The sequence below is a fragment of the Chelonoidis abingdonii genome, chromosome 16 (assembly GCF_003597395.2).
Source record: "Chelonoidis abingdonii isolate Lonesome George chromosome 16, CheloAbing_2.0, whole genome shotgun sequence".
Taxonomy (NCBI): domain Eukaryota; kingdom Metazoa; phylum Chordata; order Testudines; family Testudinidae; genus Chelonoidis; species Chelonoidis abingdonii.
The window spans coordinates 11,423,092-11,436,795 of NC_133784.1; the positions used below are offsets into that span (position 1 = coordinate 11,423,092).

Genomic DNA, 13,704 nt, shown 5'->3' on the forward strand with positions numbered 1-13,704 from the left:
GTTCAATCCCCATTTGGTATAGGATCTGAGTGAAAAGAGGAGATGGGTTGTGTCATAGTATTCTTTCCTCAATCTGAACCTTAGAGTCCAAAAAATGAGGTACTAGCATGAAATCCTCTAAGCTTAATTACCAGCTTAGATCTGATATGCTGCCACCAATCAGGATTCTGAGTACCTGATAAACTCTGGTCTCCCCAAACCTTCCCTGGGGACCCCAAGACCCAAATTCCTTGAGTCTCACAACAACGGGAAATAAACCATTTCCCTTCCCCCTCTTTACCTCCTCCCAGATCTTTCCTGCCTGGGTACACCAGGAGATTACCGTGCTTCAACTCCTTGAAACACAACACAGAGAGATCAGGTTTCTCTCCCCCTTCTCCCCCTCACCCAGAGGCAATACAGATTCAAGCTCTGTGAATCTAACACAAAGAGGAAATTTACCTTTCCCTTCCACCAAGTCCTTGGGGAATACAGACTCAATACCTTAGCATTAACAAGGAGTAAAAAATCAATTAGGTCTTTAAAAAAGAAAGTTTTTAATAAAAGACAAAAAGAGTAAAAATAATCTCTGTAAATTTAAGATGGAATATTACAGGGTCTTTCAGCTTATAGAAAATGGATAAACAGCCTTATCCAGAAAAAATACAATTTAAAATATTTCCAGCAAACTACACATTTGCAAATACAGAAAAACAATTTAAAAGACAATACTGTCTTTCTACCTTTGTACTTACAAATTGGAAACAGAAGATTAGAGAGCCTGTAGATATGTGTGGTCACTCTCAGAGCCCAGAGAGACAACAGACCAAGAACAAAGGACCCACACCCAAACTTCCCTCCACTCAGATTTGAAAGTATCTTGTCTCCTGGTCAGGTGTTGCAGGTCACTGTTTATTAACCCTTTACAGGTGAAAGAGACATTAACCTTTAGCTATCTGTTTGTGACAGGTTGGTAGAAAAGAAAATAGTTTTTTTTAAAATTACATACACGTAATACCTAAAGCAGGGGTCGGCAACCTATGGCATGCATGCCAAAGATGGCACACGAACCGATTTTTAATGGCACGCTGCTGCCTGCCGGAGTCCCGAGGAGACGCAGCCAGTGAGGGGCAGAGCCCATGCTCCCCAAGAGAGAAGCTGCCTCAGCAGCCTGCCCGTGGGCTCCTGCATCCCCTCACCCGGCGAGGAGCCCTGCCTGGGGGCGCGGAAGGGCCTGTTCACGTGGGCCACCTTAGTATAGCTGGCCATGGCGGATTGGTGGCGCACTGGGGGAGCGAGTTCGCTGCTGGACCTGGTCCCGACTCCTAGTGGCAGGAAGCGGAAGCGGGGGCGGTGGAGGCAGGAGAGGCCAGTGGCGGCAGCAGTGCCGGCTGCTGAGCATCCCCGGGAGGAGGCGCCCGGCCACGGCCATGGATCGGTACCTGCTGTTCGTGAGCTGGGAAGAGCGGAGAGCCCAGTGGCCAGGCGGCACTGAGCACTTAGCAGGTGTGGGCGAGTGGGAATCGGTGGTGGCCAGAGAGCCCTGGGGCGAGGAGCTCACATACTGCAGGGTCACGCGCTGCCCAGAGCAGCTCCTCCAGACACAGCCAGAGGGGACTCTCTCGCCGGGGGCACTAGTTGCGCTCATGCGGTGTGCCACAGGGCCCCGAGAAGATGAGCCAGCTGGGGGCTGCAGGAGTGGGGGAGCCCTCTGCCCTGACCCCTCCCCCATACACACTCAGCCCTCTGTCCTGAGCGCTGACCCCCTCCTCACACACACCCAGCCTGTGCCCTCAGCCCCACACACACCCCAGGACCGTGCCCTGAGCCCTGTACCCCTCTCATACACACCCAGGCCTCTACTTGATTCCTTCACCCCCCACTCCACGACCCCTGCTCTAACTCTGGCATCTCCACACATACCCAGCCCCCGCTCCCTGACACCTGCACCCCCCTCACATGCCACCAGCCCTCTACCCTGACTCTTGCACACACATCCACATACCCAGCACCCCCAGACCCCATGCACCCCTCAACATCCTGACTATTGCACCTCCACATCCCCACCCCCACCCTGAGCACCAAATATGAGCTCCTGCACCCCCCCTACATTCCCACCTGCACCCCTTGCACCAAATGGGAGGAGCCTAGGTAAGTGCCCCACACCCAAACCTCCTGCCCCAACCCTGAACCCCCTCCTTCATTCTATCTCCTGGCCAGACCCTTCACCCCCAGCCCTGTGCTCAGTGCACTTCCACCCTCAGCTCAGTGCAGAGAGAGGAAGAGAATGGGCCAGAACCAGGGAGAAGGTAGGTACCCACTGTATGTGGGCAGGGCCAGGACCCCAGACCGGAAGTGGTCTGAGCGGGTCCGGTAGCCAGGATCCCAGCTGGCAGGAGCTGGCAGATGGAACCCCTGAGCAGCAGTAGAGTGAGCCGCTCAGCCCACTGCTGGTCTGGGGTCCCGGCTGCAGGTCCCGCTCAGCCCATTGCCAGCCTAGGTGAACAGAACCCGAGACCAGCAGCGGGCTGAGTGGTCCGGCGGCATAAGATCAACATTTTAATTTAATTTTAAATGAAGCTTCTTAAACATTTTGAAAACTTTGTTTATTTTACAATACAACACTAGTTTGATTATATAATACAGAGACTTAAACAGAGAGACCTCCTAAAAACATTAAAATGTATAACCGGCACGCAAAACCTTAAATTAGAGTGAATAAATGAAGACTCGGCATACCACTTCTGAAAGGTTGCCAACCCCTGACCTAAATTATGGTCCCTATGAGCAAGTGAATATGGCATTCTCCCAATACTTTGTGCTTTTGCCTCGCTTTGGACCTGCTTCTGTAGGGAAAGTCCTGCAGCATGGGGTGGTGATGAATCTGGTTTAATTTTAAGGCCCAGACCCTATCTTAGCGCCCAAGTCTGCAGACTTCTGGTGACTTAACCTGGAGGGTTACTCAAGTGCAAAGACAAATGGTTACGTGCTCAGGCCCCTCTTATGTTGATGCTAAAGCAAGGGAGATGGTGCAGGAAGTCTTTCCTTCCTACTCCTTGCGCACTGAATGGGGAGCAGCCAGACTCATCGTGCTTGTGCTCTCTGAATCCCATTCTTCTTTCACTGATTTCACACAAGTGTGTCTCCCGTGACTTCCTGATTCATGCCAGTGTAACTCTGAAGAGATTCAGGCCTGCTGAGAACAAGCACTAGGGCAGGAGTGGCCAACCTGTGGCTCTGGAGCTACGTGCGGCTCTTCAGAAGTTAATATGTGGCTCCTTGTATAGGCACCGACTCCGGGGCTGGAGCTACAGGTGCCAACTTTCCAATGTGCCAGGGGATGCTCACTGCCCCCACTCTATTCCTTTCCGCCCCCATCCCGGAGCCTGCAGTGCCCGCCCCATCCCTGATAGGTTTCAGAGTAGCAGCCGTGTTAGTCTGTATCCGCAAAAGTCTGCAGTGCTGATCGGCAGGGCTGCTGGTTGCGGGGAGAGCTCATGGGAGGCTGTTTATGTATTACTGTGGCTCTTCGGCAATGTACATTGGTAAATTCTGGCTTCTTCTTGGGCTCAGGTTGGCCACCCCTGCACTAGGAAGTCAGTGCAATGTGGGGAGCTCTGCAGCTCCTTGTTATGCAGTATAGCAGTGGCTGCTGCTATTGTGTATGTTGTCACCCAGCAGCCCCCTGCAATTATCCCTCCTCTGTGGCTGGAATGAGCCTGTTTATTATCATATTAGCTTTTGTGTTACTATAGCATCTAAAGACCCCAGCCAGGATCAGGTTGTCCTAGATCGTATCATCATCCTAGGCAATGTATAAACAGTGAAAGAGACACCAACTCGAGAGTGCTGACACAGTAAATAGACAAGATAGAGGAAGGGCAGGATGGGAAACAGGAACAGAGAGCAGGTTAGTAGCTCAGCCAAGAATAGACCCCAGGACTCCTGATTCCCCATCCAGAGCCTTAACCAGGGAACCATGCTGTCTTCCACGGGCCTGATTCTTCTTTCACTCACACCCATGTAAATCTGGAGTAATTCCACAGAAGTTAATGGAGTTACACAATCCTAGTACCACTGTGAGAGCACAATCAAGCCTGTTGCTTTTATTAGCTGGTGTCCCATCATGGTGGGCACTGGTATTACCATCAAATCACTCTTTTGAGTGTGGGGTTTTTTGTCTTTTTTTTGAGGGGTTTGAGTGATGATGCTTGCTTCTCCATAATTATGGATTACTTTTCTGAATTATCATCATGCTGTGCTTCATCTTTGTACCCATTAGAGGCTTGTTGAGGTGAGCCTCCACCTGTGGAACTCCTTGCCAGAGGATGTCATGAAGGCCAAGACTGTATAACAGGGTTAAAATAAAGAACTAGATAAGTTCATGGAGGATAGGTCCATCAATGACTATTAGCCAGGATAGGCAGTGATGATGTCCTTAGCCTCTGTTTGCCAGAAGCTGGGAATGGGTAACGAGATGGATCACTTGATGATTGCCTGCTCTGTTCATTCCCTCTGGGGCACCTGGCATTGGCCACTGTTGGAAAACAGGATACTGGGCTAGATGGACCTTTGATCTGACCCCAGTAGGCTGTTCTTATGAGCCATGAGATTTGTTTTTTGTTGTTTGTTTTAGCACTTGTTCCATGTAAATGGCTCTGAAAAAGCATCTAGACCTGAAAAAAGAATGTGTATAAGCTGCAAAGCTTATCTCTCTCCCCAACAGAAGTTGGTCCAATAAAATATACTACCTTGCTCACCTTCTCCTGTTGCTTTAGTCTGCTCAGCTGCTGATGCTGTGCTAAGGAAATGGTGGAATTTGGAAAGAGGACAGTGTGGCATATTGGCTTTGTGTGTATCAGTGAGCAAGAGTTGCCCCCCCCTTACTTTTGCCATCAGTGGCAGGAGATCTTCTGGCTTCAGCATTCAAGGCTGGGGTTTGGGGAGCTGAGGGACCAGAGTTCTAGTCCTGATTTTCTCTCTGTGTGTGTGTGTGTGTGTATACACGTTCCATGGATTTGTTACAGTAGGGAAACTGAGAAATACTGTGACACCCTGATTTTGACAGTGGGCTTGTGAGTCAAGCAAATGGGAAGAAAGGCACCAAGTCTGTGATTCATGGATTGAAATGAGCAAGAGTAGCCAACAAAGGGAGGCAGAGGGAGGCGGTAGGAAGGAAGAGCCAACAGCAGCAAGGAAGCTAGTCGGTGAGGTGGAGGTGGGCGGGAAGGCTGCTGCAATGGTAGGTAATGGTAGGGAAGCAGGTTTCTAAATCAGGGAAGGGGATGGCGAAAGTGAATGTGAGGACATCCTGAGAGAAGCAAGCCAGGGCAATGGTGGCTGCACTCTCTGTGCACACTAATTCCACTGTCTCGGTCCTCCAGAGCCAATCACCAGCGGAGATCTCAGAAGAGCAGCTGGCTTTGGCTGCAGAGAGGCTTCCACTAAGTCCTGCTGCATTTGCTGTTGTTAAATGATCTGGATTTTCAAGTGTGCCTGCCCAGTGGCTTTAATATAGTGGGGTGAATTTCAAAAGGCAGGAGTCTGTTATCCCACTGGAAGGGCTGACCTGGGCCAGAAAAAAACTGCATGCTCCTTAGTGGGTGGTAATTATACAGTGAACAATCGGCAGATGCTGTATTTGCCTGACCTAATGCTCTTCCTGCCTTAGAGATGTAATCACCAGACTGGAGCATGTCTTGCTGCATGAAGAAAGGGCTCTGAAAAAGTCACTTAATGCTTTTTTCCTACATGATAATGCTAACTGGATATCATCTTAGTCTTCTCACTGGTGACAGTTTTAATTTGTGAACAACCCAAATGATTCAAAGATGAATGTACAATCAGAGGATGTCTTTGTCCGGAACAGAGTGATCCTTTATTATTTTCATTCCCTTGTAACTCATTATTATCTGCTTAACATTTATTTTCCTCTCTCAGCTACAGTGGTTGCCATTTAAAGTCAGCCTTCACCGACAGCTATTTCTGTGGTATCACAGCTATTTCCCATTTTAATGATGGAGAAACACAGCAGTTCTTTCATATACCACCGTGTGGTAAACACCGGCTCTCTAATGGCGACTGCTGTGCTTTTCCTTAATGATTAGATTGTTATCATTTTATTTGGCAAAGAAAACCAAACAGCACAGCTAGTGTTATGAACTCTCTTATTTAGAGGCGTTTCTGTTGCTGTTTAATGATCAAAATCTTTTCAGCACTTTTGATAAAGGGAGGAGAGAATGCTATAGTTTCTTCTCACCAAGTCGTTACTTGAACATTCACGATTCTGCTAAGCTCCATGTGGTGATGTGCAAGTTGTTCTTTGTGAAACAAGCTCTAACACACTGAGATGGTTTAAAGATCTCTGTGTGTTCGTAAATTGACGTGCAGCAGTTGCATCAAAAGTCTCTCTCTGCAGGGCCGGCTTTAGGCCAATTCCACCAATTCCCCCGAATCGGGCCCCGCGCCTAAGAGGCCCCTGCGCCCATTGAGAATCTCTTCCCTGGCTAGAGGTGCCTTTTTAATTTTTAATCACCTGGCGGTGCTCCGGGTCTTCGGCAGCACTTCGGCAGTGGATCCTTCGCTTGTTCTGGGTCTTCAGCGGCCCTTCGGTGGCAGGTCCTTCAGTGCCGCAGAAGATCTGGAGCGAGTGAAGGACCCACCGCTGAAGACTCGCCCGGTGAGTACAAGCCCCATGTGTTTTTTTTACGTGTGGTTTTTTTTTTTTTTTTTTTTTTGTCTTCACTGCCAGGGCCCCATCGAAACTGTTCAAATTGGGCCCCGCACTTCCTAAAGCCGGCCCTGTCTCTCTGTTTCAGTGTGCTTATCTCACGACAGCCTAGCATTACAGTGATATTCCAGCTAAAGCAGGTGTGTGCTCAGGAGCTAACATGGGGGGGGGGGGTAGGTGCATGTGTGGTGACTATGTAGTGAAGAAGAGTGCACTAGAAGTACCATACATGAATATTTTTGCGGAGGAGGGGTGATGTTACATGAAGAAGATAAATATTCCCATTCAGAATTTCATAAGGAATTATTCACCCAAGAGGGTTTTATGGATTATTTTTAATTACAGGATGATCCTTTTGAAATAACAGTACTAATTGTACTGGTTAGTCTGAGTGGTTGAAGCCCTTTATAAGTATGATCTCTAACAATACATCAATAAAAATAATGTGAGCAGCCGTGTCTCAGCTGCTCAGAGCATCCAGCAGATAAAATCACAATCCCAGGAATTCAGCAGCAATTTTAGTTTCTTTGGCATGGGTTAGAGAAGAGTTTTCTCTGCATCATTTATCACATTGTGCACATATGGTTCCTGTACTTCATCCCATTCATTCTTACTAATTTCAACCTGTCCTTTTCAACACACCTGAAGAAGAGCTCTGTGTAGCTCAAAAACTTGACTCTCTCACCAACAGAAGCTGGTCCAATAAAAGGTACCCGACCCACCTTGTCTCTCTTTTTAACACAGACATGCCTGTGTGTTCAGTAATGATTCCTAACTTGGAACCTGCTGAAGGTAAAGAGTGGTGTTTGGAGGAGGGTTGGGGAGCACAGAGTTAGCATGAAGAAGCTTTGATCATTTCATCTCTAAGGCTTTTGAAATCCCAGCCCTAGTTTTTAGGCTGTCAGTGGCACGGAGTTATGTATTGTATGCCCCAGGCAGACGCTCCCTCACAGTCTTTCTCCCTAACCCACATGATCTTCCTTTGCTTCACCTCCCACCCCATCACTAGAGAGGGAAGTGAGTGTAACCTCACAGGTTATGTAGCTTTTACCATGCTAACAGGCCTGTGCCATTTTCTCTTCAGCAGAGCTTGTGAGCGTGCCCTCCAACCTTGCAGCGTCATTCTTCCTTCCTCTGCCATCTCTGGTGTCAGCGAAGTTTCTCTGTTGCTGTAGTCACGTTTCCGTTTGATGTGGTGATGAGATTGGATACTCAGCCACATAATGCAGTACTTTCTTGCAGTAGCACAATCCAAGATTAACTTCTCAAATGCCCCCAGTGTCTGTCCTCTCTCATAGGCTGCATGTTCTTCTTCCTGTTCCAGACTTTCAAGGAACACTAACTTCTATGTAATAAAAATATTTCTCCAACTCTAAAACCAGTTTCAACCAGCACAGTCAATGGTGATTTAGGCCCAGTTACGCCAGGGCTGAATTTGGCCTCTGCTGATTTTAGATTTGACCATCAGTTGCCTTGTACAAGATCCCAGTGACTCACTGATTGGCACTTCATTGAAAGAATGTTTATTGCCATGCAAAAGAAATAGCTCCTCCTTCCTGGTGTTCTAACTGCTACATGGAATAACATGCAGATCTTGGGGAGCTGAATATTGTGCTCTGTATTTGCAAGCGCTATGGTAACCAAGCAGCTGCCTCTTCCTGCTGACTGCTTCCCTCAACTCCGCCCCTGCCAAACAGGCGTGTCTCACTGACTATGGAGAGCATGGAAGAGGAGTCAGTTGCTGTCTCCCTGGCACATTCCAGCTGGATAGAAGGAGGGAAGAAACAGCTGCTGGTATTTAAATGCAGCTCAGCCCTCGCTGATGAAATCTTGTTGCCTGCTCCTCCTTCCCATCTCCCAGCACAGAGCTTTTGAGCAGTGCTAGGTTTGTGCTCATGAAACAAGCCTCCTGAAGTATGATAATGTTAAAGTGTGAGGTTAATGCCGGCCTGTAATCCACACTTGCTGAAGGACTAACCTGGGTTTACACTGGCTTGACATGAAATTAGTCGTTAATTGTCACCTTAATTGTAGCCAGTCACAACCAGCACCCACCATAACATGCATGTAGATTTCATGTCTAAGCTGATCTATGAGTTTTAATCTCCCAGCTGCCTCAGTGGCCATCATCAATGGTGTTTGGTGTCGTATTTCCTGTCAGAGTCCTTTTTGTAGGATATAAAATGTGTCTCTTTGGGAGTAAAAAGCCACATACGGAAAGTGAAACAGTTTTGTCCCTAAGGTGTCAAACAGAAGGGCATGTTTTTGGCAACTCTCATACAGGACCAGTTATTAAGGAAACGGCTGATAAAGGTGCTGTATATTTTGAGGGCCAGTCTCAAACCAAAACACCAGATCTGACCACCCCCAAAGCTTGAGGAAGTTGGATCCTGATTTGCATCTAAACCTTGTGGATTGTCCTTATGTCTGGTATTTTTCTAAAAGAAAAATGTCCCTCTTGGATTCCATCCAGAACAAGCAAGCAACTTCCTTGCCAGATAAGCTCCTTTCACAGTTTCTCAGCATTGGAACAGACATGCCCGATCACACTCACGATTAAATCACATTACATGTAGAAAGTGGAATAGATGGGTGGAACCCAGAGGTGCGCAGCTAACAAAGGTGATGAGCACAATATAAATACTTAAAGGTCAGACTGGCAGGTGAGGGAGATAAAGAGGCTGCATAATGTATTTTTTACTGGATTCAACTGTATGGATACTTGTGGAAACAAATACAGCACTTGATTAATTTCAGTTACATGACTGAACAGAATCAGCAGATCTTCTGCAACTCCAGCTGTCATGGTGTTTCCAGCTCTGTGCAGCTCGGAAGCTTGTCTGTCACCAACAGCAGTTGGTCCAATAAAAGATATTACCTCATCCCTTTTGTCTCTCTAATATCCTGGGACCAGCATGGCTACAACAATACTACATACATATAGTGTTTCCAGTGTGATAATGCTCAGTGTTCCTCAAGAAAAGGCAGTTATATGGTATTTTGTACAGATGCCCCCCGAGTTACGTAAACCTGACGTACGCAAATCCAAGCTTACAGAAAAAGATCTGTTAGATAGAAATAGGAGGATGTGGGGGGGGGTTGCAGGTTTTTTTTGGTTTTGTTTTGTGTGTGTGTGTGTGTGTGTGTGTGTAATGGTCGGAGATACGTTTCCAACTTATGCAAAATACGAGTTACGCAAGGCGTTCCAGAACGGAAGGCTTGCGTAAGTCAGGGAGCATCTGTATTATGAAATGACATGGACGTGATTTGTTCAGCAGTGTTTTGTGATATAACTGGGAACCTTTTCCTGAGTAAGGACTGTAGAATTTCTCCTGTAGTGATTATAATTTCTCAGCGGATAAGAGCAGTGGGATTCATTTCCAAAATAACTGCAGTATAGAAAAATGGCTTTGCAATATTGACTCAGAACATGAGGGCACTATCTTAATATTCCCCAGTTTATGCAAGTCTTGTTTAGTTGAGTTCTGTGTGGTAATATAGCCATTACAGAGATGAAAGGGCCCAATCATACTTCCACAGGAGTTTGTGGCAAAACTCAGATTGACTCTAATAGGAGCAAAATACTATAAATATTTGCTCTGGTATTTCATCTGTTTATTTGACTGTTAATATCTGGTTTAACACCTCCATCCGTCAGCTCTCTGTTACTCCAGTGATCCTTTTCTGTTCTCTTTCAGAATGAGAAGGCTTTGGGACATTCCGTGAGCCGTTCCAGTAACATCTCAAAGGTACGCTATGCAATGGATTACGGTCTTCGGTAAATTTGAATTTGTGTGGTTTTGTTTTTTCAGACATGTAGGATATACATTCTGTAGTGATCAACAGAAAATGCATTTATAATGATGGCTAATTGTAATGGAAGAAGGCACTCTGTCTAAAAATTAGAATTGGGGATAATCTGTTCCAAGTGTACAATCTAGACTAGTGAGTAGCTGTGTCACCCCTGCCCTCTAACCTGGGGTGCCCTTTACACTGCTTTGCTGTTGTTGCCTCCACTTCTGGACTGCTCACAATCAGCCTCCAGCATGTAAGTCACTCCCAGCTATGGCTGTGGGCACTTGCAGCCTGCCAGTAACACCCAAACTTTTACCAGCCTGAATTATACTACAAGCTGACTCCCACATTCACCCAGTCCCTGATTTTCTCCAGAAATGTACATCTTGTACTGCCCATCTCTCTCCTGGACAATACAAGCTCATATAAAGTCCATTGTTTTATTAATAGAAATGATATGCACAATTTTATTGCCTCAAATGAAGTTTCCCAGACACTTCAGTTCAAACAAGCTGGATTAGATAAAACAAAGAAGTTTATTAACTACAGAGATAGATTTTAAGTGAATACAAGTAATGCAGTAGAAAAGTTAGAAATAGTTACAAGAAAAAGAGAAATAAAACGCAACTAGTGCCTGACTTAACAAGCTACGTTAAATTCAAAGCCATGTTTTTCTCACATGTTCTCAACAATCTTACTGGCTGCACTTCTTAGCCAGAATGCCTTCTTCTTTGTAATGGCTGCTTCCTTTGTTCCTTCTGGTTCAGTGCATCAGTGGACAGTGAGCTAGAGGAGGAGGTGGGGGGCCATTGCGGTGTCTGCCCCTTCTTTTTGTAGTCCAGTCCTCCATTTGAGAAGCATCTCCAGCGGGGAGCATGGCACTGGGCAGACTGTGTGGACAGGAGCCCCTGCTGTTTCTTTGATAAAATGTAGATGTCTTGCTCATGCCTCTTTTCCTGTCAATGAATAGCCACTTAGCAGGTAGTGGCCCATTGACCTTGTTTACACCTGGCTGAGGTGTCAGCTTGTCCTTTGTCTTGGAGGAACTGGTTTGGCCACTCCACAGACTTGGAATGTGTTTTAGTGAAACCATACAGTGGAATCTTATAAGTTTACATACAATGTTGCTACACATATTTTACTAGAACATTAATGACCAGCAAATTATGAGTTTCCAAATGGCGTTCCTTGTACAGAGATTACCACAATAGCGTGCAAGGGCTGAATACAGGGTTACGCCTGTCACAGTTCCTAATAATGGAATAGTGTTTAGGAAACTCATGCATGAAATACTTCTGAAAATCATTTCCCTTTAGCCTTTTCAGAATCTGGGATCTCAGCTCAAAGGGCTGCATTGTGGGTAAGGCCACAGATGGCATTAGGGGATTGCAGAGGGGCTGTGCTGACTTAGACAGAATTTCTCCTGGGATGGACAGGCTCCAGTCCTTCCCCCACTAGAGTAGCTGATACCAGTGGTAGTGATAGGTTGGATGGAGGAGTCCTGCCATTCATGCAGTGCTAGGACCATGTCTGTGATTGGCCTTTACACAAGTGGAGCTGGGGGGCAGTTCCCTGCAATGTTTTCTTCCTCCTGTTCTCCTGCTCAGGGGCAGTCTCAGGGGAGACCTTTGGTATATCTGATGTGGCTGAGTCAGAAGGCGGATAGGTGGCCGTTTAATGTCTGAGTGCTCTGCTTTCTGCAGATGACACAAGAGAGATGATCCCTTCCCCACAGAGTTTACAGTCTACGGAGTAGATTGTCACTTTGCAATCTGCCCTGAATAAGGGGTGAAATGTAATTGTATCACTCGAGGAACAGACCAAGGCGGGAGCAATGACTCTGAGAGGCGCTATCAGTAGCAGGTTATAGTCCCCTCTCACCATGCTGGCTCAGCTCTGCAAGTCAATGAACTGAGGCTGGGGGATTGGAGTCAAGGCTCTGCTCATTCCCTGGCCCTGCCCACCCACTCCTCGCCCAGAGGAAGTTTGTTGTCAGCGAAGCATGGTATTTGTTCCCTGGAACAGTGTCTACAGTTACGCTAACACATGTATGCTTGTTACAAGGGACTAAGCTCAGTTAGCAGCAGGACCTTCCACTGCCCTGTAGGCTAGACAAAGGCTTAACGGAAAGTATCCCGACATTTATAGGCCGTGGCAAACAACTGGACTATACAGCTTATATCCCACCTTATGTATTTTTTGACATCTGTTTGTTACCTCCCTTTGTTCCTGATATCTTGCTCAAAACATCCCTATTGATCATTCTGTCAAACCATTGTGTCTTGCACTAGATTGGGATGTATCGGTACTAACTTTGAAATGTACAGTAGAAGTTATGAACACCTCGGGAAGGAGATTGTTCGTCTCTCTGAACAAAACGTTTTGGTTGTTCTTCAAAAGTTTACAGCTGAACATTGACCTAATAGAGCTTTGAAGCTACTATGCAGAAGAAAAATGCTGCTTTTAACTATCTTAATTTAAATGAAACAAGCACAGAAACAGTTACCTTACCTTGTCCATTTTTTTTAAACTTTCCCCTTATTTTTTTTTAAGTAGTTTACATTTAACACAGTACTGTACTGTATTTGCTTTTTTCCTCTGCTGCTCCCTGATTGCATTCTGCTGGTTCCAAATGAAGAGTGTGGTTGACTGGTCAGTTCATAGTTCTGGTGTCTGTAACTCTGAGATTTTACTGTGTTTACGTAACTGTCTAATATCTAATATGCTAGCAACAACTCTACCAAATTCATAAACTTATAAACATCTACACTGATAGTTGGCCTAACTTGAATTCATGACCTTTGGTTCTGGCCTCAGATCTTGTACTAGTGCTCCAGGCTCTCTCTGCCACATTCCCCTGCTTTTCGTCTTTTTGGGGGGAGGATGTTTACCCATCATCCTGGAAAAACATAAAGCATGGATTGAATATGAACCAGTGATCGTATGAACTGTTTCTTGGCTGTTTTGCTTTACCCATCCATACATTCGTGCCCCAGATGTCTAATGGTCTCTGCATGTTCCCTTGTATGAGCTGTAGACAGTTTTCTTTTTCCAAATGTTCTTAGTTCCATATCGTGGCCCTGGGAGTGTTAGGTTTGGGACTTGGTTTGAGAGAGAATAGTTTTAAATTCATTTTTCAAAACTGGGATAGGCACTATTACAATATAATCTACAGTTTTATGTACATAAGCAGTAAAACA

The 13,704-nt window shown here is 46.1% G+C and overlaps 1 protein-coding gene across 3 annotated transcripts in view; it reads left to right on the forward strand.

The window, feature by feature from the left end:
- MARCHF8 (membrane associated ring-CH-type finger 8) overlaps window positions 1-13,704 on the forward strand; it is a 156,286-nt gene that overhangs the window by 110,980 nt on the left and 31,602 nt on the right. For all 3 annotated transcript variants that reach the window (XM_032797376.2, XM_032797378.2, XM_032797377.2), the window contains exon 3: window positions 10,408-10,458. In XM_032797376.2, coding sequence (XP_032653267.1) covers window positions 10,408-10,458 — 51 coding nt within the window. The remainder of the gene's footprint in view (window positions 1-10,407; window positions 10,459-13,704) is intronic.